This window comes from Manis javanica, chromosome 4, assembly GCF_040802235.1.
Source record: "Manis javanica isolate MJ-LG chromosome 4, MJ_LKY, whole genome shotgun sequence".
Lineage (NCBI taxonomy): Eukaryota > Metazoa > Chordata > Mammalia > Pholidota > Manidae > Manis > Manis javanica.
In genome coordinates this window covers 130,558,407-130,582,377 of record NC_133159.1, presented here as the reverse complement: position 1 = coordinate 130,582,377, position 23,971 = coordinate 130,558,407, and the positions used below count along the sequence as shown (strand labels likewise).

The 23,971-nt window shown below is 37.0% G+C and overlaps 1 protein-coding gene across 5 annotated transcripts in view; it reads right to left on the bottom strand.

Moving 5' to 3' along the window:
- Positions 1 to 23,971, bottom strand: part of RABEP1 (rabaptin, RAB GTPase binding effector protein 1) — a 123,754-nt gene that overhangs the window by 15,439 nt on the left and 84,344 nt on the right. For 3 of the 5 annotated variants that reach the window (XM_037026855.2, XM_037026856.2, XM_037026857.2), the window contains exons 9-13: positions 14,926 to 15,393; positions 13,560 to 13,664; positions 11,676 to 11,792; positions 2,315 to 2,413; positions 442 to 582 (exon numbers count right to left, since the gene is read on the bottom strand). In XM_037026855.2, the coding sequence (XP_036882750.1) occupies positions 442 to 582; positions 2,315 to 2,413; positions 11,676 to 11,792; positions 13,560 to 13,664; positions 14,926 to 15,393 (930 nt within the window). The remainder of the gene's footprint in view (positions 1 to 441; positions 583 to 2,314; positions 2,414 to 11,675; positions 11,793 to 13,559; positions 13,665 to 14,925; positions 15,394 to 23,971) is intronic. The other 2 variants (XM_037026858.2, XM_037026859.2) reach the window with 2 other exon arrangements.

Here is a 23,971-nt window from a genome sequence, read left to right as displayed (position 1 = left end):
AGTGGAGTATTACTCAGCTATAAAAAGGAATGAAGTACTGACACATGCTACAACATGGATGAACCTTGAAAATAGTATGCTATGTGAAAGAAGGCAGACATAAAAGACCACATACTGCATTATTCTATCATAGGGAGTCCAGAATAGGGCAATCTACAGACAGAGAGTAGATTAGTAGTTGCTTAAGGCTGGGAGTGGGCAAGGAGAAGGGGAATAAAGGGTAAGGGGATTTCTTTTTGAGGTGATGAAAATATCCTAAAATTGACTATGGTGATGGCTACACATCTTAGAATATACTAAAAACTACTGTACACTTTAAATGGGTGAATTATTTGGTATGTGAATTATAACTCAATAAAGCATATTTGAAAAAAGAAGAATCTGTAGCCATTTCAGAAAATATACTGATTTACACTTTTGATCATGTGGGAAGTCAGTTACCTCTGTAGTGTCTGGAAGAATGAAGTCTTCTGCTTGCTGTAATGACACATGCAAGCTATGCTTTCCCTGCAGACTGTCATTATCTTTCTGTAACCTCACCAGCTCTTCTGAAACCTGTTGCCGTGACTGCATCAGCACCGCCTGCAATAGAAACAGATGCTCATCACAGCCAGAGAGGTAAATCCTATCTGCTGATAGCTGCCCCCGAGAAACACAAGGCCAAACCAAATGAGGGCTGAGGATGAAGGGGACATGATAAAGCTCTGTAAGACTTACAAAAAGCAGCTCAGAGATGTTTTGATTTGCAGCCTTTACAGATATTCAAAGAGACAGACAATGAACAAATATTTGAGCTCATTCTTCACTGTTTCTACCAATAGCTTAAAAGCAATGAATCTCTTCCCCAATATCCCTGAACTATAGGACTAGCATCTCAGCTCAATGGAAATGACTGATACAATCAGGACATCAGATAGAGCATGTACTCCAAAAACTTCTATTTGCTGATGGCACACATTCAACAGGAAGTAGGGAGAAACAAAAAGCAGTGTCTTCACCTTTAATTATATATATGTATGTTCAAGCTCAGGATCACTGTGAACAGACAAGGATCCCAAATCTTGGGAGTCATAGAGGGGATCTATGCTTAGGAAATACAGGACACTTGAGTAACACATTCTTAAAATGAGACACACTCCCACTTCTGCTTGCTGATGCATAAAAACATTTTGGGTATTTCCTATGAATTTGAAGTGTAAGATAAAATTATGAAAAGTACTTAATTTTGCAATTTTAAATACTAAGTCATTTAACCTATAAGTATATATAAATGTAGATTACTCATCATCCAACATTTCGTTAGCAATTATTACTAATCTATGCTAGGTGTTTTTCTGCACTTGAGAAATGAAGAGGTAAAAGACAGAGACTTTGCCCTGGACAAGTTCATGTGCAGTGGAGGGAAAGACAAATAAACCAAAAATCACTCAACTGTGCTAACAAGTACTACAACAGAGAATAAATACAGCAATGATGAAGGATAAAGGGGTACCTAACTAGGGGAGAGGGTTCAACAACATTGCCTAGAGAAGGTGATCGCTGCATCCTGAAGGGCAAACAACTGCTGGCACGCAGGCAAGATCATGCACAAACTTTGGTTAATTCTACAGGCTCTTATTTTTCTTCAGACCACAATCTGTTGTGCTTCATGCTAACTTTAAACCCATTTACAACAAAATATTAGCACCCCATTTCCTTTTGGATAGGACTATGAAAGAAGAATATGTACATATTTGCTTATTTTTGTAAAGAAAAAAACAGAAGGATAAAACAAAAATAAATTTAAACTATCATGTATGGAAGTGGGTGGGAACAGGGTGAAACAGAAATCAATGACCGTCTGGAAGTTCACTAGCACCACACCAGTTATGGTGCATGTTTTATCATAACTCCTGTGAAATTAATGAGGTTATTTTAAATAAATTAGCTATCCAGGAAGAGCACAATAACTGCCTGAAAGCTGCACCTGCTATGGCTTTGACAGACTTCAGGTTTTAGCTTGTATTTAGAACTGGAAAAATAAATGTTTGTCCAAAGTTTATTCTGTTTAGGTTTCCCAAATCAGAAAAATAAGTTAAAGGTGAGTTTTGTGGGGGGTTTTGGTTTTGGGTTTTTTTTTCTGGTCAGGACGTAGGTTTAGAAAAGGAATAACATCTTCACATAATCCTGTCATTACTAATGTTCTATACGCCCTGGAGAACATAATAGTAACCACTTTGGCCAGGGAGATAAGGTCATAATCCCAGATGATTTCAGGATAGAACAGAAAGGAATACATTAAACATAGTTAATGTTTATTTAAATGTTCACTTACCATCTGTTCCTGAACATCTCTCTTTGCCTGGGAAAATGTCTGCTGTAACTCTTCAAGTAAGATCTCAGACGTTTGGGCTCTTAGGACAAGCGCAGAGATCTTTAAAAAAAATGCATACGCAGTAAATATACAGTTAGGAAACTGGTTATTCTAAAGCTAACCCTTTCATCTCCCACTTATTATTATGTCCAGAATTTATGCTTTATTAGTTCTAATTATCATAACTCACTCATTACTCATTCAACAGATATGTGTGTGTCTACTACATACAAAGCCTCAGCCTTTCAGCTAACATAAGACAGTACCAAAGTCCCCATGGTCATGCACTTGCACACATAAATAAATGGCATTAGTATGAGCCTCTGGACATAGGTATGGATCCATGAGACCTAGTTATAAATATTACTCTTGAAGGAGCTAAAAAAAAATAATATACATTTTGAAACTCTGGTCCACAGAAAAGGCACACAGTTTAAAGAATAAACAAATCTTTTCTGAACTAGTTGCAGTCTTCTAAAATGGTTTACTTAAAAACAATACAGACATGATCAACATCATTGAACTCTACTCTCCCTCGAATTAGTTTTAATGCTCCTGAGGAGGGTTTCATATGACAGTTGATAACTCATACAGAAGAACTGTAAAATAAATCAAAATAAATTTTATTTTTAATATGATCATTTTAAGAATTCTGCTTCCAGTGGTGGCAGATTAGGTAATGTGAACCAACCTCCCTATTGAGAATTAGAAAGCCTACAAAAATATGAAAGATATCTACTTGAAGGCACTGGAGAACAAAGCAAAAAAGAAACAGAGCAAAGACCAGAATGAGGACACCTGGAGAGCTGAGGGCAGCTCCTCTCTAGAAGGACATGCCAATTCCAAAAGAAGATGGGAGACTGAGAAGCTGAGCAGTGCTTGAGAGCCCCAGAATACAGTGGCCAAAACTAAGAATTCAGGACCCACTACACAAAGGGACCTCTGATAAACAACCTGCACTTTGGATTAGGTCCCCTATGGTGAGGGAAGAATTAAAAATAATCCAACCTTCACAACTTCATATAATTTCAATTCCTGTAACTGGGTTAAGGTGATCCAGGATTATTAGTGCCACTAGTTGCCTGCCTCTCATAAGGAAAACGGCTTTATATTATTTCAATAATTTTTCATATACAATGTTCAGCAAGTCAAGTAAAAATGCCTAAGTAAAGGATATGAAAAAAAATATAAAAAACAAAAACAGATAATAGAAACAGATCTACAATGAATCCAATATGTGAAATGTTAGAGACAGACTTTAAAATAACTATACTTGATCTGTTCAGAGGTTTAAAAGACAAAATTTAGAACTGCCAGAGAACTGAAACAATGAAAAATAATCAAATGGAAGTAACAAACTGCAAAATTCAATTTTCTAAATTGAAAGTGCAACAGATGAGTTTAACAGATTAGGCCCATTTGAAGAGAAAATAAGTAAACTAGAAGACAGATCTGAAGAAAAAGACACCAAAGATGAAAACTACAGAAGAGATGTTACAAAAGCCACATAGATGCAACAATAAGCTCTAATATACATAAATATGTGGCCGGTGGAAATAGCTAGAAGAGCTTAAAATAAGCTCATTCATAAACTCTGTAATTTCACTCCTAGATATAAAGAGAAATGAGTTCACAAGCCGACCAAAAGACATGTACGAGAATGTTAGAAAATGTATTCATTCACAATAGCCAAAACCTGGAAACAACCCAAATATATCTCAGCTGTAGAAAGGGTAAATAAATTACCTACATGTAATAGTATAGACACATCATTAAAATATAACTATTATACACAAAGCAATATGGATGAGTCTCACAGACATGATGATTAAATAGACCTAATGCAAAAGGCTACATACTATATGCTGTCATTATATAAAGTTTAAGAACAAGCAATACTAAAACACAGTGTTAAAAGTCAATATACTAGCCAGAGACGGGTAAGATTCCTCAGGGGAGGAACAACCCAAGACAGGCACAGTCGCAAGGGGGCCATCAGAAGAGAAATTGGGGATCAACAGAGGTGAGGCTTAGAACCTCAACCCCCTGTTTTGAGAGAAATCTTCTGCATCCGTGGATGTTTTGTTGCCCTTGTCAAGCTTGGATTAATACTTGGTCTATAGGCACAGACCTGATCATCTACATTTGCCCTCTTACAGCACTAAATTATGTTTTCTACCTTTATCTTGCATCTACCTACCACTTCAGCATTTTATTAAAAAAATAATAATAAGGGAGAAATGTGGGATTCACATATAAATCAAGTATAAAAATCAAATGAATAATCATATCTGACTTGATTGCTTATAGTTGATGATGCGTGATCAAAAAATAAATAAATAAATAAAATCTATTACTTCTTTTTCTGATAAAATTGGCAAGACAGTTCACTGGATCAAGCTTGAAAAATACAGAAATGCCTAGAGGAGGAAAAAACCTGTATCTTCACTACCTGCCTCTCTCCTTACACCAACTCTGGAACAATGTTTCCAATGTTTGGAAATTTTATGTATATTTATCTGTGCATATGTTTTCAGATTGCTGAAGTAACACATTCATTGTAAAGATATAGCCAATACAAAAACATACAATTTGGAGAGCAAAAGTGAGTCTTTAATCCCACTTCCTCTAGGTAATTCATTTTAACAGTTGGTTACAATCCCCTTGCCCTTTTTTCCTTTCTATGAGCAATTTCTCCCTAATTGGAACCGGCTGTATGCAGTTTGGTAGTCTGCTTTTTATGTTTTACTATTATCTCTCATTTGCATTTTCCCACATCTTTAATTATACTGTTAGGGACCCAGCAGGAAACAGATGGCCCAATCAAATTAGGATAATTTGAGGTGGGTTTAATATCAGGAGTATTTACAAAAGGTATTGGATAGTGAAGGAAAAGGACAAGGATAGTACAGTGCCTCCGGGGGGGAGGGGGGGCCTGGGGGAGGGTCTGTCATCCCTAGTCCTGAAGGAAGGGGACAGGGGAGGCAGTGGTTACCTGACTTGAGAAGGACAGAGTCATGTACACAGGTCGAGGAAATAGACAAGTTGTGTTGGCCCTACTAAGAGGAATAAATACTCTGACCTCTCAGAGAATAAATTACTCTTACTCTCCATCTCCCCTCTCTAGTATTTTGCCAGGCTCCCAGGTAGCTGTACCTAGCAGAGGCCAAAGGCTAGTTTCCTGGTACTCCAGAGCAGGGTGGAGAAGTAGGAAGAGAGGACCTAGAGGTACAATGGAAAATGTCTTATTTGTACCACTATTAAGGCTTTCATTCCAACAGGGTCATCTAATAACCAATCCCCTCTTAGTGGGCATTGATGTTATTTCTAGTGTTTTGTTAAAGCCATGGTCCTCAAGACAGTGGGAGAGGAAGGCAGCAATTTTTCATTCTCTTAACAGAGAAGTTGATGTTTTAAATTTGAATGAAGTCCAACTCATCATTTTTTTTTCTTTCATGGATAGTGCTTTCAGTGTATCTCAAAAGTCACCAACACACCCAAGTTCCCCTAGATTTTCTACTATGCTGTATTCTAGGAGTTTTATAGTTCTGCACTTTATGTTGATGTCTATGATACATTTGAGTTAATTTGGGGGGAACATGTAAGGTCTGTGTAAGATCTATGACTAGATTTATATTTTGCACATGTAAACATCCAGTTTCAGTACCATATGTGAAAAAGACCACCCTTTCTCCATTGAATTGCCTTTGTTCCTTTCTTAAAGATCACTTGACTATACATGTGTGGGTCTATTCTTGGGCTCTCTATTCTGTTCCATTGATTTATGTATTCTTTCATCAATACTACACTGCCTTGATTACTATAACTTCATAATAAGTCTTGAAGTCAAATACTGTCAGCCCTCCAACTTTCTTCTTCCCTTAATACTGTGTTGGTTATTCTGGGTCTTTTCAATCCCTTATAAACTTTCAGTTTGTCAGTATCCACAAAATAACTTGATGGGATTTGATTAGACTGTATTGAATCTATAGATTAAGTTGGGAAGAACTAAAATCTTGACAAGACTGAGTCTTCCTATCTATATACATGGAGTATCTCCATTTTTAGATCATCTTTGATTTCTTTCATCAGAGTTTTGTGGTTTTCCTCACATAGATGTTATTCCTATTTTGATAGATTTGTACTCAGTACTTCATTTTTGTGAGTGTTAATGTAAGTGGTATTTTTTTTTTGAGAGAGCATCTCTCATATTTATTGATCAAATGGTTGTTAACAACAATAAAATTCTGTATAGGGGGGTCAATGCTCAATGCACAATCATTCATCCATCTCAAGCCTAGTTCTCATCAGTCTCCAATCTTCTGAAGCATAACGAACAAGTTCTTACATAGTGAACGAATTCTTACATAGTGAATAAGTTCTGTAAGTGGTATTTTTAATTTCAAATTCAAATTGTTCATTGATGTTATACAATAAAGCAACAGATTTTTTGTGTATTAAAAAAAAGTCAATATACTGGCTACATCTATGTATAGGCAGGTGGGATATTTGTTAGGAAAGAATATGAGTGTATTAGAAAATTCCGTATCTTCATAAGGTAGTGATTGACATAGTAAAAATTTTCATGTTAAAATTCATCAACATATATATTTGAGATTTGTACACTTAAACTGTACATATATTTCAACAAAAAAAAGCCTTTTAGAGACATAACAGCTCAGAATATTCCAGTTATGATGTAAAACACCAACTCATAGATCCAAGAAACACTGTGAACCCCAAACAAGAGAAATATGAAGAAAAATACACCTAAGTATAGCTCTGTAGAGCTGCTAAAAACAAAAACTTTTGAAAAGAACATCCTTAAAATAGCCAGGGAAAAAAGTAACATTTACCTTCAAAGGAACAAGACTGATATTTGACATCTCATCAGAAACATAGAAGCCAGAAGCAAAGGAACTGTAACTTCAAAGTGTTAACAGAAAATTGCATTAAGTGCTCAGCATTGTACAGCTGGCCAGAATTATCTTCCTTGAATGAAGGTGGAAAGAAAAAATATCTAATGAACAAAAATATGAGAGAATGGCTACTTCTGGTGCTGTCCAAAATGGACTAAGGCCACCATGGATTTTCTCTCCCAATTATAACTGAAAACTGAGTAAAATACATAAAGCAACCATCTGAGGACTCTGAAAAATTAGCAAAAGCAGAGAGTTTAGGGAGGAAAGTCAAAATGGGAAGAAGTAATTCGTATAGGAGTAAGTTTACTGTTTATATGGGATTTTTTCTTACTTTCTTGAGAGCATTAATTGGAGGGCTGCCCCAGCTGTAAAGCTGCGACAGTTGCCATGGCACAAAAAACAAAACTGTCTTTCTGATCAAATGGCCAGAACATGATCCCTGTGAGCTGAAGAGTAGGGAGGTATTTTCAGAGAGGAGAGAACTAGAAAAAGGATCCCCTAATTCCAGGTATAATCAGCACAAGTCCCATATTCACCCTTGAACTATTACACATTTGGTCAGATCCAAAGGCTTTGCAAAGACTTTTAAAAAGGAACTGACCTATACCAATAAATGGAAACACAGCTCATGCTCATGGATAGGAAGAATTAATATTGTCAAAATGGCCATCCTGCCTAAAGCAATTGACAGATTCAATGCAATCTCTATCAAAATACCTACAGCATTCTTCAACAAACTAGAGCAAATAGTTCTAAAATTCATATGGAACCACAGAAGACCCCAAATAGCCAAAGCAATCCTGAGAAGGAAGAATAAAGCAGGGGTGTTTACGCTCCCCAACTTCAAGCTCTACTACAAAGCCACAGTAATCAAGACAGTTTGGTATTGGCACAAGAACAGACCCATAGACCAATGGAACAGACTAGAGAGCCCTGAATTAAACCCAAACAAATACAATTAATATATGATAAAAGAGCCATGAATATATTATGGGGAAATAACAGCCTTTTCAACAACTGGTGCTGGCAAAACTGGACAGCTACATGCAAGAGAAGGAAACTGGATTATTGACTAACCCCATACACAAAAGTAAACTCAAAATGGATCAAAGATCTGAATTTAAGTCATGAAACCATAACACTCTTAGAAGAAAACACACGCAAAAATCTCTTGGAAGAAACATGAGCAACTTTTTCATGAACACATCTCCTCAGGCAAGGGAAACAAAAGTAAAAATGAACAAATGGGACTACATCAAGCTAAAAAGCTTCTGTACAGCAAAGGACACCATCAGCAGAACAAAAAGGCATCCTACCGTATGAGAATATATTTGTAAATGACATATCCAACAAGGGGTTAACATCCAGAATATATAAAGAACTCACACGCCTCAACACCCAAAAAGCAAATAACCCTACTAAAAAATGGGCAGAGGATATGAACAGACACTTCTCCAAAGAAGAAATTCAGATGGCCAACAGGCACATGAAAAAATGCTCCACATCGCTAATTATCAGGGAAATGCAAATTAAAACCACAATGAGATATCACCTCATACCAGTTAGGATGGCCAGTATCGAAAAGACTAACAACAACAAATGCTGGTGAGGATGCGGAGAAAAGGGAACCCCCTCCTACACTGCTGGTGGGAATGTAAACTAGTTCAACCATTGCAGAAAGCAATATGGAGGTTCCTCAAAAAACTAAAAAGAGAAATACCATTTGACCCGGAATTCCACTCCTAGGAATTTATCCAAAGTAAACTGCTCAGATTCAAAAAGATATATGCACCCCTATGTTTATTTGTTTATTGCAGCACTATTTATAATAGCTAAGATAAGGAAGCACCTAAGTGTCCATCAGTAGATGAATGGATAAAGAAAAGGTGGTACATATACACAATGGAATACTATTCAGCCATAAGAAACAAACAGATCCTACCATTTGTAACAACATGGATGGAGCTGGAAGATATTATGCTCAGTGAAATAAGTCTGGCAGAGAAAGACAAATACCAAATGATTTGCCTCATTTGTGGAGTATAACAATGAAGCAAAACTGAAGGAACAAAATAGCAGCAGACTCACAGACTCCAAGAAGGGACTAATGGTTACCAAAGGGAAGGGGTGGAGAAGGAGGGGTGGGGAGGAAGGGAGAAGGGGATTGTGGGGTATCTTGATAAGTGCACATGGTGTGTGTGGGGTCACGGGGAAGACAGTGTAACTCAGAGAAGACAAGTGGGGACTCTGTGGCATCTTACTACACTGATGGACAGTGACTGCAATGGGGTATGGGGGAAACTTGATAATGAGGGTGAATGTAATAACCACATTGTTTCTCTTGTGAAACCTTCATAAGTGTGTATCAATGATACCTTAATAAAATAAATTTTAAAAAATTTTAAACAACTTCTAAATCAAACAATCAATCAATCATGTGTCAAGACTATGGACTCACAAGATTTCTTCTCATTCGTTGTTAGTGGGAGTGTAAGTCTGTACAACCTTGTTGAAAAACTGGCATTTTTATCTCCTAAAGATGACATGTATATATATATATATATATATATATATTTTTTGGTATCAATATATATAATCACATGAGCAACACTGTGGTTACTAGATTCCCTCCATTATCAAGTCCCCACCACATACCCCATTACAGTCACTGTCCATCAGCATAGTAAGATGCTACAGAGTCACTACTTGTCTTCTCTGTGCTATACTACCTTCCCCGTGCTCCCCCCTACATTATGTGTGCTAATCATAATGCCCCTTATTCCCCTTCTTCCTCCCTTCCCACCCACCGTCCCCAGTCCCTTTCCCCTTGGCAACTGTTAGTCCATTCTTGGGTTCTGTGAGTCTGCTGCTGTTCTGTTCCTTCAGTTTTTGCTTTGTTCTTATGATCCACAGATGAGTGAAATCATTTGGTACTTGTCTTTCTTCGCCTGGCTTATTTTACTGGATTATTTCCCTCTAGCTCCATCCATGTTGTTGCAAATGGTAGGATTTGTTTTCTTCTCATGGCTGAAAATTATTCCATTGTGTATATGTACCACCTCTTCTTAATCCATTCATCTACTGATGGACATTTACGTTGCTTCCATATCTTGGCTATTATAAATAGTGCTGCAATAAACATAGGGGTGCATATGTCTTTCTGAGAAATTATATTCTCTGGGCAAATTACTAGGAGTGGAATTCTGGGTCAAATGGTACTTCTATTTTGAGTTTTTTGAGAATTTTGCTTTCCACAAAATTCCATATTGCTTTCCACAATGGTTGAACTAGCTTACATTCCCACCTTTCTCTGCATCCTCGCCAGCATTTTTTGTTGTTTGTCTTTTGGATGTTGGCCATCCTAACTGGTGTGAAGTGATATCTCATCGTGGTTTTTATTTGCACTTCCCTGATAATTAGCAGTGTAGAGCATCTTTTCATGTGCCAGCTAGCCATCTCAATTTCTTCTTTGGAGAAGTGTCTGTTCATATCTTCCACCCATTTTTTAGTAGGGTTATTTGCTTTTTGGGTGTTGAGGAGTGTGAGTTCAAAGATGACATATATTTTGAATGCCTGACCCAGGCATTCCTCTGCTGGGCATATACACAGCAGAAATATGTATAACAAGCCCTATACAGAAATTTCAAAGTAGAATTACCACAATATCCCAGAACTAGAAACAACCCGACACTCATCAACAGTAAGATAAATGAGGACATATCCATACAATGGTACAACTACATAACAATGAAAATGAACAAACCACTGCTACGTATATCATGAAGAGGAATCTCACAATGTTGAATGAAGGCAGACAGATACAAAAGAATACATTCCACATGATTCATTTATAAAAATAAAAAAACAAACAAAACCAACCTACTGATTTTAGAAGTCAGGATGATGGATACTTGATACTTCTGTGGAGGAGCTAGTAAACGTGGAAGGGGAAAGTGACACCTTCTGGGATATTGGCTAATGTTCTACTATTTAATTTTTATGTTGGTTATACAGATGTTAGTTCTGGTATGTTCAGTATACCTGTATATGCTTGAGTTTTTTTCTATGTATCTGGTATTTTTAAAAAGTCAAAAAAGAGAGAATTAGTATCTTCTCTGTCAGCAAATTTCTTGTGCAGCAGAAAAATCTAATAAAAATAGAAGGGTAAAGGAGAATTAGAGTTCCCTAATATTCACTAAGCTAGTTACCCCAAGAGTTATTTTTAAAACTCTGTAAAACAGACACCAGAGAAAGATCAGTAAGAGATCTTTCTTTTCCAAGGGAAAATAAAACTGCCAAATTTTTAGGGGAAAAAAGAAATATTACTATGTGTTTAGAATTTTTTTGTTTAAATAATGCAGTCATCTCACATGGGCCACATTCTAAAAACCCTCATTTACCTGATGACTTGAATCTTCAGTACTCTGCTTTATGAAGTCCTCTAATTCCTGTTTATCTTTCATCGTCTTCTCTAACTGGTCATTTGCTTGCCTTAGCATCACCTGTAGCTTTTTCACCTATGCAATTTTAAATGTCAATTAGAAGAACCAGAATTCTTTTATAAATTAACAAAAAAATCTCGAGCTCTGAAGTTTTTTTAAAAGTCTGATCTTCCCTCACCCAAAAAAATCATAGATTTGTCAATTCAGAAAAAAAAAAAAATGAATCAATGACCTCATTGGACAACTGTACCATGCTTCACAGTTAAAAAATCATTTTTCACATAATTACCTCATGTGAAAATATCCGCTTTTCCTCATGGGTCCTCTAAGCTAGGGCACAGGCCTCTAGGATTCTAATCTATCCTCTGCCTCTAGTCTACAATCCACACTAACACTACAAATTTTTCCTAAAATTTAAGTCAAACAGTATTATTTCCCTACTTAAAATTCCTAACTGCCTCCCAAAGTCTTTAGGGTAAAATTTAAATCCCTTCAATCACCACCCCTCCCTCAGTGATCTCATATCTTGGCCTTCCCTTTGTTGCTTCTTCCCTCATTATTTTATCACACATCCCACCCCATGCCCAGCCACATGAATATTGTGCTTTCTAGAACACATCATTGTCCTTCATAATTGCTCCTTCATACATCTTTCCTTTCTGTGAACACCCTGTCCCCACTTCTCTTCGTAATTACTTTTACTTCAGCATAAAACAAACTTAGCTCATGAGTTACTTTCTCTGAGCCCACAGTTTAGTTAGACGACCCAGACCCTCCTCTAAGCTCTATTTGTACATCCACAGGAACAAACTAGAGTGAACTGCTGGCTTGTCTGGCAACACTGAAAGCTCCAATAGGCAGTACTATGTTCTTTCTGCATCTGAATACCCAGGAAATTGCCTGAACAGATGAAACATCAGTAAAATGTCTACTGAAATGACTATGGAATCCAACATAGTCCATTACCACAACACATGTCAACTATACTAGTCTAATGAACAGCTTTACCTTTGAATCATCTATGAAAAAAGTATATATGGAAGAAATGAATGCCAATAGCTTTTAAAAATATTAAACCATTTTTAAAAATTAAATTGATTTTTAAAAAATATTAAACCATCATTCTAATCTGATTAAACTTATTTTGAAGACTAAGGAACAATTTACATAATAATCAAAGAATAATTTGAAAATATAAGAAAAAAAACATCTTTTGTCTACATATACCTTCCCAAGACTACTCTCATGAAATTCTGTATTACTTTCTAAGTGTTATTGAAGAGCCCATTATTAGGCACTGTGTTTGGAAAGGTACTTGTCAATCTCAGCATACCAAATCTACCAAATCTTAATTTATGTGACCCTGTAAATTAACCTTAATCAATCCAACAAATTTATGATAAGAAGTAGGCCATAAGTAATGAAGATTCCAAATACTGATTAATATAATATTCAATTAGAGACAACAGTCAGCCAGTTATCTCCCTAAAGCTCCATATCATAAGGCACCTTCCACATGTATACACTCACGCCAATATTACTTTCAGGCTGTGGGCAGGAGCAACAGGTTGGGAAAGGAGATGTACCAGTGCTCCTGTACGAGTTGAGCTGACCTCTGCATTGGCACACAAGCCAATGAAGCCAAAGATATGCAACAGAAACTGTTCTAGCGTGCCCCCACCGGGAATGCAACTGACACTGCAGGTATCAGGTTATTTAATATTTAAAAAGATAGATACACTTTAGAAAAGAAATGGGAGGGGAAAAAAAGCAATTAATCTGCACCTCCAATAAAAACTACAAAAAACAGCTCACCAATTTGGCATACCCCAAGAAACTCACCTGGTCTCTTGTTTCAGCCTCCTGAATCTGAATTCCTTGTAACTGTTTTTCATAATTGGAACACATATCACAACGTCTACCAAGTTTATTGCCAGCATTATGTACCTGAAGGGCACCAAAATACCTCTTTTCAGGTAGAGCAAAATAATTCTACACCACATACTTGAGGCACACATGTATAGTCTTACCTATGCTACTCAAAATAGAACATGGAGTAAACAATTTCTTTAGGGACTTAGGGCAAGAAGTTAAAGCACAGGATAGGATTCTAAAAAGTCATAAACTCCAACACAAGTACAATAAGAAAACATGGGACCCAACTTTATCAACAAGAGCTAAAGGCCACAAAACACAACATTTGAGGAAAACATGAGGCAAGCAAAAGGTACTACACTGGGGCACTCACAATTTCAATTAATACTACCCACCAAGAGCAGGATTGTGATGGACAGCAACCAGTGCCAATTAACTATTTCAATAGCTCCAGTCACAAAGTAGGTATGAAACTATTAAATATCACCTATTCATATATTTTGCATGAGACAAAGGAGAACAATTTCTGTCAGGCCTAATAAGCTGTTCCACATACTGATAAACAGCTTTTTTTTAAAGAGAAGTAGTCCTGAGTAAAAAAAAAGCTGTAAGTCAGAAAACCTGGATTCTAAACCAGGTTTTGCTTTTAAGTCAAAGGGGAAACATGAACAACTCATTTGACCTTGCTGAGCCAGTTTCCTCATCTGCAAATTGGGAACAATCATGCCCTGATTGCCTTGTTATTATCGCAAAGCTCAAAAAGATGAGGTATGTGAAAGGGCTTTGTAATCTGTAAAGCACTATGCAAATACACATTTAAGCTTTTATCTCCTAATCTTACTTCTGAGTTTGCAAATACTATTGGGAGGAAAGTTAATCCCATTAAAGGTTGCCTTTTTTCTCTCCCATTATTTTCCATCCTCTCCTTAAACTCACTTTCAGCATCAACTGCTGACAAGCATTTGCACTTTAGATCTCAAGGAAAGATGAAAGGAGTATGAATCTTGGAATACATTGAGATTATAGAAAACTGCAAAGCACCAAATTCAACACTCTAACTTAAACTCATGCTCTTCAGGCAGACTGCTCCAACTTCAGAGGTGTGACTTTAGGTAGAGGAGTTAACATTAAATGCTGCCAGCTAATAGTTCCCTTCTCATAGTCACCTGAACGGCCAAAGCTGACCAGGACAAAGGGCAGAAAATACAGTTAACATCCCCTTACTGGCAACATGTGCATGCACTGACTCCAGGGACTCTCTTGAATGAGCAATAAATTCCAGAACAACCCAGTTAAGTAAGCAACAGGAAAACAATTCAGGAAGATCACTCACCTCTTTCTGCAGGAGATTCCATTCCGTCTCACTGACTAATCGATAACCGCTAGGGGACACATAAGCACTTTCCATCCCTTGGGTGACACTGGAGAGGAGGGACGCCGTCTCTTCCTGTTCTGGTGTCATAGCTTTGATTGCTCTTTCCTGATCTTTGGTTAACATAAACCCACTTGGCATTTGCAGTGACCCAAGGGAAGCAGTATCAAAGTTCTCAGACACTGAATCTGCTCCTACCAATGGTCCAAAATCCGATTCATCCAGGTTTCCAGCAGATTTTGCTTTGTAGTTATAGCCTAAAGCTTTGGATTGCAGGGAACCTGAGGTTCCCAAGCTGTCTGTAGACTGTGCTCTCCTGAGTCCATCTTTAAACATATCATTGTCCGATTTACTGAATGGGTCTCCAGATGGCAACAGTAAGTCTGCATCTAAGGAATGGACTGAACCATGGGTGCTGTCAAGATGTTCCTGAAATGTGAAAATACGTACTGCCAAATTAGACAATTATCTAAATTTCCAAAGAGAAAAAATACCATATATTGAAAGCATTTTGCCACACATTACACATGATAACCATTAGCATGCTATCTCCATACAGTCACTGAATAAACATTTACTGAGCATCTTCTACACACTGGGCTCTAAATCAAAATCAGGATACAACTGTGAGCAATCTCTGATGCTTACAGTTTCATGAAAAAAATAAACAAGTAAACAGGCTATTAGACTATCCTATTTAATAAAACAAGCTAGAGCTATGAATGCTCTGGAAGCTCCAAGAGAGGAATTTAGGCCAGATGTAAGGAGCCAGGGAAGGTCCTAAATTCAGTGTTGGCTATGTTGAATGTGTTATATATCCTAGGGGAGCTGTCCACCTAATAGAGGGACATGTAAGTCTTTAGACAGAGACTTGAGAGGGCCATCAATATAATGATAATTAAAGTCACAGTAGTAAATCAGAACACCTAGGTTGAATCTGTACAGTGAGAAGGCCAAGGGCAGAATCCTGAGAAACACCAATTTTGTCCATTCTGGGATTGCACAGAGGAAGAAGTAGCCAGAGTAGAAGGAAAATGATGGTGGTATTGTATGCTAGAAACCAACCTTCAAGTCAGGTGTCATCAACACATTACATGAGACCACGAGGCTAAAGAAGCAAGACACAAAAGGCCACGTGTTTATGACTCCATCTATATGAAATGTCCAGGATAGGTATTTACAGAGACTGAGAACAAACCAGTAGTTGCCAGAGGCTGACAGGAAAGGAGAATGAGAGGTGATCTTGAGGGATATGGGGTCTCCACTGGGCAGTGATGAAATGTCAGAGGTGATGGCTGCATAACACTGTAAATATACTAAATGCCATTGAATTGCATACTTTAAATGATTAATTATATGTTATGAATATCATCTAAATTTTTTTAAGAAGTGGTGCAGCACCAGAGAGAAAAAAGGATATCTAGGAATGAAAGAATATTGAGAGAACTGTGTGATCAATCCATATGGAACAATATTTGCATTATAGGGGTACCAGAAGAAGAAAGAGAGAAAAAGGGATAGAAAGTGTCGTTGAGGAGGTAATTGCTAAAAATTTCCCCAATCTGGGGAAAGAGATAGTCTCTCAAGCCATGAAGGTACACAGATCTCCCAACACAAGAGACACAAGGAAAAAAACACCAAGACATATAATAATTAAAATGGCAAAGATCAAGGATAAGGACAGACTTTTAAAAGCAGCTAGAGAGAGAAAAAAGATGACATACAAAGGAAACCCCATCAGGCTATCATCAAACTTCTCAACAGAAACCTTACAGGCGAGAAGGGAGTGGCACCATATATTTAATGCAATGAAAGACAAGGGCCTAGAACCAAGAATACTCTACCCAGCAAGATTATCATTTAAATTTGTAGAGGGATTAAACAATTTTCAGATAAGCAAAAGCTGAGAGAATTTACCTCCCACAAACCACCTCTACAGTGTATTTTGGAGGGACTGCAATAGACCGAACTGTTCCTAATGCTAAATAACTGTCACCAGGGAAAATAAAATCACAGAAAAGGAAGTAGACCAATTAATTACTAAGCAAATGCAAAATTAAATCAAATACCCACAAAGTCAGTCAAGGGATACACAAAGAATAGAGAATATGATACCTAATATATAACGAATGGAGGAGAAAGAAAGGAAAGGAAGGGGGAAGAAAAGAACCGTTACATTGTATTTGAAATAGCGTATTGAGTGAAGTTAGGCTGTTAAACAGTAAAGAAGCTATCCTTGACCCTTTACTAATCACAAATCTAAAGCCAGCAATAGCAATAAGTACATAGCTATTGATGATCACCCTAAATGTAAATGGTCTGAATGCACCAATTAAAACACAGAGTTACTGAATGGATAAAAGAACAAGATCTGTCTATGTGCAGCCTACAAGAGACTCCCTTCAAACCCAAAGACATAACAGACTATAAGTAAAGGGATGGAAAAAGATATTTCATGCAAATAAAAGGGAGAAAAAAGCAGGAATTGCAGTACTTGTATCAGACCAAAAAGACTTCAAAACAAAGAAAGAAATAGGAGACAAAGAAGGACATTACATAATTATAAAGGGATCAGTCCAACAAGAGGATATAAACATTATAAACATCTATGCACCCAACACAGGAGCACCTTAAATATATGAAACAAATACTAACAGAATTAAATGGGGAAACAAAGTAATGCATTCATTTTAGGAGACTTCAACACACCGCTCACTCCAAAGGACAGATCAAACAAACAGAAAATAAGTAAGGACACAGAGGCAGTGAACAACACATTAGAACAGATGGACCTAACAGACATCTACAGAACACTCTACCCAAAAGCAGCAGGATACACATTCTTCTCAAGTGCACACAGAGCATTTTCAAGAATAGATCATATACTAGGCTACAAAAAGAGCCTCAGTAAATCAGGATTGAAATTGTACCAAACAGCTTCTCAGACCACAAAGGTGTGAAATTAGAAATAAATTGTGCAAAGAAAACTAAAAAGCCCCAAATACATGGAGGCTTAACAACATGCTCCTAAATAATCAATGGATCAATAACCAAGTAAAAAAAGATAAAGCAATATATGGAGACAGACGACAACAATAACAAAATACTGCAAAACCTGTAGGACACAGCAAAGGCTATGCTAAGAGGGAAGTACACTGCAATACAGACTTGCCTCAGGAAAGAAGAACAATCCCATAGGAACAGTCTACACTCACAATTAATGAAACTAGAAAAAGAAGAAAAAATGAGACCCAAAGTCAGTAGAAGGAGGATATAACAAAGATCAGAGCAGAGATAAATAAAATCAAGAAGAATAAAACAATAGAAAGAATCAATGAAAGCAGAAGCTGGTTCTTCAAGAAAATAAACAAAATAGATAAAACACCTAGCCAGACTTATCAAGAAAAAGAGTCTACACACATAAACAGAATCAGAAATTAGAAGGGAAAATCATTACGGGGCCACAGAAATACAAAGAATTATTAGAGAATACTATGAAAAATTATATTCTAACAAATTGGATAACCTAGAAGAAATGAAAACTTTTTAGGAAAATACAAACTTCCAAGGCTGACCCAGGAAGAACAGGAAATCTCAACAGACCAATTACCAGCAATGAAATTGAATTAGTAATCAAAAATAAACCTAAGAACAAAACTCCTGGACCAGATGGCTTCACCACTGATTTACCAAACATTTAGTAAAGACCTAATGCCCACCCTCCTTAAACTTTTCCAAAATGTAGAAGAGGAGGGAATACTTCCAAACTCATTCTATGAGGCCAGCATCACTGTAATACAGAAACCAGGCAAAGACACCACAAAAAAAGAAATTACAGACCAATATCCCTGATCAACATAGATGCAAAAACACTCAACAAAATATTAGCAAAACAAATTTTAAAAATACATCCATCATGATCAAGTAGGATTTATTCCAGGGATGCAAGGATGGTACATTAGAAAGAATCTATCAACATCATACACCAAATCAACAAAAAGGACAAAAATTACATGATCATCTCCACAGATGCTGAAAAAGCATTGGACAAAATTCAACATCCATTCATGATAAAAGCTCTCAACAAAATGGGTGTAGAGGGCAAGTACCTCAACATAATAAAGGACATATATGACAAACCCACAGCCAACATCATACTTAACAGTGAAAAGATGAAAGCTTTTCCTTTGAGATCAAGAACAAGACAAGGATGCCCACACCCACCCCCCTTTTATTCAACATAGTACTGGAGGTCCTAGCCACGATAATCAGACAACAAAAAGAAATAAAAGGCATCCAGATTGGTAAGGAAGAAATTAAACTATCACTGTTTGCAGATGACATAACATTGTCCATAAAAACCCTAAAGAATACACCCCAAAACTACTAAAACTAGTAATAGAATTCAGCAAAGTTTCAGGATACAAAATCAACACACAGAAATCCATTGTGTTCCTATATACTTCCGATGAACTAGCAGAAAGAGAAATCAGGAAAACAATTTCATTCACAATTACTTCAAAAAGAAGAAAATACCTAGGAATACACCTAACCAAGGAGGTGAAAGACCTATAACCTGAAAACTACAAGACACTCATGAGAGAAATTAAAGACACCAATAAATGGAAATATATCCTGTGCTCATGGATAGGAAGAATTAATATTGTCAAAATGGCTGTCCTGCCTAAAGCAATTTACAGATTCAATGCTATTCCTATCAAAATACCAACAGCATTCTTCAACGAACTAGAACAAATAGTTCTAAAATTCATATGGAACCACAAAAGACCCTGAATAGCCAAAGTAATCCTGAGAAGGAAGAATAAAGCTGGGGGGATTATGATCCCCAACTTCAAGCTCTACTACAAAGCCACAGAAATCAAGACAATTTGGTACTGGCACAAGAACAGACCCGTAGACCAGTGGAACAGAATAGAGAGCCCAGATATAAACCCAAGCATATATGGTCAATTAATATATGATAAAGGAGCCATGGACATAAAAGGGGGAAATGACAGCTTCTTCAACAACTGATGTTGGCAAAACTGGACAGCTACATGTAAGAGAATGAAACTGGATTATTGTCTAATTCCATACACAAAAGTTAAGTCAAAATGGAACAAAGACCTGAATGTAAGTCATGAAACCATCAAACTCAGAGAAGAAAATATAGGCAAAAATCTCTTAAATATAAACATGAGCAACTTTTTCATGAATACATCTCCTCAGGCAAGGGAAACAAAAGCAAAAATGAACAAATGGGACTACATTAAACTAAAAAGATTCTGTACAGCAAGGGACAGCATCAGTAGAACAAAAAGGCATCCTACAGTATGGAAGAATATATCGTAAATGACATATCTGACAAGGGGTTAACATCCAAAATATATGAAGAACTCACATGCCTCAACAACCAAAAAGCAAATAACCTGATTAAAAAATGGGTGGAGGACACGAATAGACAATTGTCCAAAGAAGAAATCCAAAAGGCCAACAGGCACATGAAAAGATGCTCCACATCACTATCAGGGAAATGTAAATTAAACCCACAATGAGATCTCGCTTCACACCAGTTAGGATAGCTAACATCCAACAGACAATGAACAACAAATGCTGGCGAGGAGGCAGAGAAAGGGGAACCCTCCTACACTGACAGTGGGAATGGAAGCTAGTTCAACCATTGTGGAAAGCAATATGGAGGTTCTTCCAAAAACTAAAAATATTTAATACCATTTGACCAAGAAATTCCACTCCTAGGTATTTACCCAAAGAAAATAAGATCCCAGATTCAAAAAGACATATGTACCCCTATGTTTATCACAGCCCAACTATTTACAACAGCCAAGATGTGGAATCAACCTATATCCATAAGTAGATGAATGGATAAAGAAGAGGTGGTACATATACACAATGGAATACTTATTCAGTCATAAGAAGAAAACAAATCTTGCCATTTCCAACAACATGGATGGAGCTAGAGGGTATTATGCTCAGTGAAATAAGCCAGGAGAAGAAAGACAAGTACCAAATGCTTTCCCTCATTTGTGGAGTATAACAATGAAGCAAAACTGAAGGAACAAAATAGACTCACAGACTTCAAGAAGAGACTAGTGGTTACCAAAGGGGAGGGGTGTGGGAGGGTGGGTGGGGAGAGAGGGGGAAGTGGATTGAGGGGTATTATGATTGGCACACATGGTGTGTGGGTGGGTCACAAGGAAGACAGTGTAGCACAGAGAAGATAAGTAGTGACTCTGTGGCATCTTACTACACTGATGGACAGTGACTGCAATGGGGTGTGTGGAGGACTTGATAATATGGGTGAATGTAGTAACCACTATGTTTTTCATGTGAAACCTTCATAAGAGTGTATATAAATGACACCTTAATAAAAAAAAAAAAGAAAGAAAAAGTGGTGCAGCACAATCCTAAAGTCAAAAAACACACCAGTGCCATTCCACAATCCAGTTACAGTAATTGGGAAAATTAGAAAATAAGTAAAATGTAGCAAATTTTTCTTGAAACTAAATTTATTCAATTAAATGGACTAGCCTTTATTTTGAGAGAATATCTTTTCTACTTTTTATTGATAAATGCACTTTTTATCATCTGGAAAAAGACCAGAAATGCAGTATCTTTTTAATATTTTTAAAATATCCTTAATTGGTAAAATAAAAGTTAACAACTTTTACATTAATTCTTCCATTTCTGCCTTTTTAAAGACTTTTTTCATCTGAGCAGATAGCTGAGGAACAGAAATCTGGTATATTAAGCTAACTAAAGTCTCAAATAAGTATCCTAATAAAAACTAGAATGAGAACCTTCCTTTTATTTTCACTTACAAAGGAGCCTAACACTGAAGAGGGAAGGGAATAGAGCAAGAAAAACTGGAGGGCCATTTAAAAAATACCAGACTACCATGCTGATAGTAGTAAAGGAACATATACTTACTTCTAGGGGAAATGTAAACTATACGGTTTTCTATAAGATAATTCAACATCATGCTCTAGCACCTTAAAAATGTTATGCCCCTAAAAACTCAACAGTTCTTTTCCCAAGAACTTACATTATGGAAATAATCAGATTAAGTCTATAATGATTTTTGTACAAGGATGAATTATATATAAGAGCATTACAGCATTACTTAGAATAATGAAAACTTTTACTAATAAAAAATGAAACTACATCAAACTAAAAAGCTTTTGTACAGCAAAGGACACCATCAGCCGAACAAAAAGGCATTTTACAGTATGGGAGAATATATTTGTAAATGACATATCTGACAAGGGGTTAACATCCAAAATATATAAAGAACTAACACACCTCAACACCCAAAAAGCAAACAACCCAATTAAAAAATGGGTGGAGGATATGAACAGACAATTGTCCAAAAAAGAAATTCAGATGGCCAACAGGCACATGAAAAAATGCTCCACACTGCTAATTATCAGGGAAATGTAAATAAAAACCACAATGAGATATCACCTCACACAGTTAGGATGGCCAGTATTGAAAAGACTAAGAACAACAAATGCTGGCGAGGATGCGGAGAAAGGGGAACCCTCCTACACTGCTGGTGAGAATGTAAACTAGTTCAACCATTGTGGAAAGCAATATGGAGGTTCCTCAAAAAACTAAAAATAGAAATACCATTTGACCCGGAATTCTACTCCTAGGAATTTACCCAAAGAATACAAGTTCTCAGATTCAAAAAGACATATGTGCCCCTATGTTTATTGCAGCACTATTTACAATAGCCAAGATATGGAAGCAACCTAAGTGTCCATCAGTAGATGAATGGATAAAGAAGAGGTGATACATATATACAAGGGAATACTATTCAGCCAGAAGAAGAAAACAAATCCTACCATTTGCAACAACATGGATGGAGCTAGAGGGTATTATGCTCAGTGAAATAAGCCAGGTGGAGAAAGACAAATACCTAATGATTTCCCTCATTTGTGGAGTACAATAAGGAAGCAAAACTGAAGGAACAAAACAGCAACAGACTCACAGATTCCAAGAAGGGACTAGTGGTTACCAAAGGGGGTGGTGAGGAGGAGGGTGGAGAGGGAGAGAGAAGGGGATTGAGGGGTATTATGTTTAGTACACACGGTGTGGGGGGTTCCCAGGGAAGACAGTGTAGTACAGAGGATGCAGATAGTGATCTGTGGCATCTTACTATACTGTTGGGCAGTGACTGCAGTGGGGTATGGGGAGACATGATAATATGGGTGAATGTAATAACCATTGTTTTTTCATGTGAAACCTTCATAAGAGTGTATATCACTAATACCTTAGTAAAATAAAAATGGAACCAACTTGACTATCCATTAGTGTATTAATCATGTTTTCTGCTTTCTGTATTTTTTATGATGTTTTTGACATTCTGAGGACCTTGCTAGCCAGGGAGAGACTGTTCCCCCAAGATAGCTAACTCCTAGAAATAATAAACAACTTGCCTATCAACAAATCTCTCATAAACAAACCAACCAATCTCAAGTCTACCCCCCACCCCTGCAACAAAGGAGTCCTTTATCTAACTTTTGTATGCCAAGCCAGTATTTTCCCTTTCCTAAAGCAACTCTGGGCCAGGTACTAGAAAACTTAACAGGCTCTATGCCCCAAAGCTTGTTGAATTATTCAAAACTAGCCAGTCCTATGCTGTTTACCTTGCCCTACTTTGCTTTTCCCCTTGAGAACCCCAATAATGGCTGTGGTTCATGTCTTCCCCTTGCTCCTGCTTCTGCCTCATGACCAACTCTGGTGCTTCTCCATGTGGCTCTGCATGCTGTGCCATGACTCTCATTGTTAGGAGGACTGCAACATTAAACTTTTCTTTCAATGATGACCTTTCTGTGGTATCACTCAGTCACCTTTATAGATTAAAATCTAGGCACAAATCAGTTAGTAGGGGATAAAGGAATTTTGGTACATTTACATGCTGAAATACTGTCAGCCATTAAATGTATTTTTTGGGGGAAAACATTTATGAATGTTCCAAAACCTT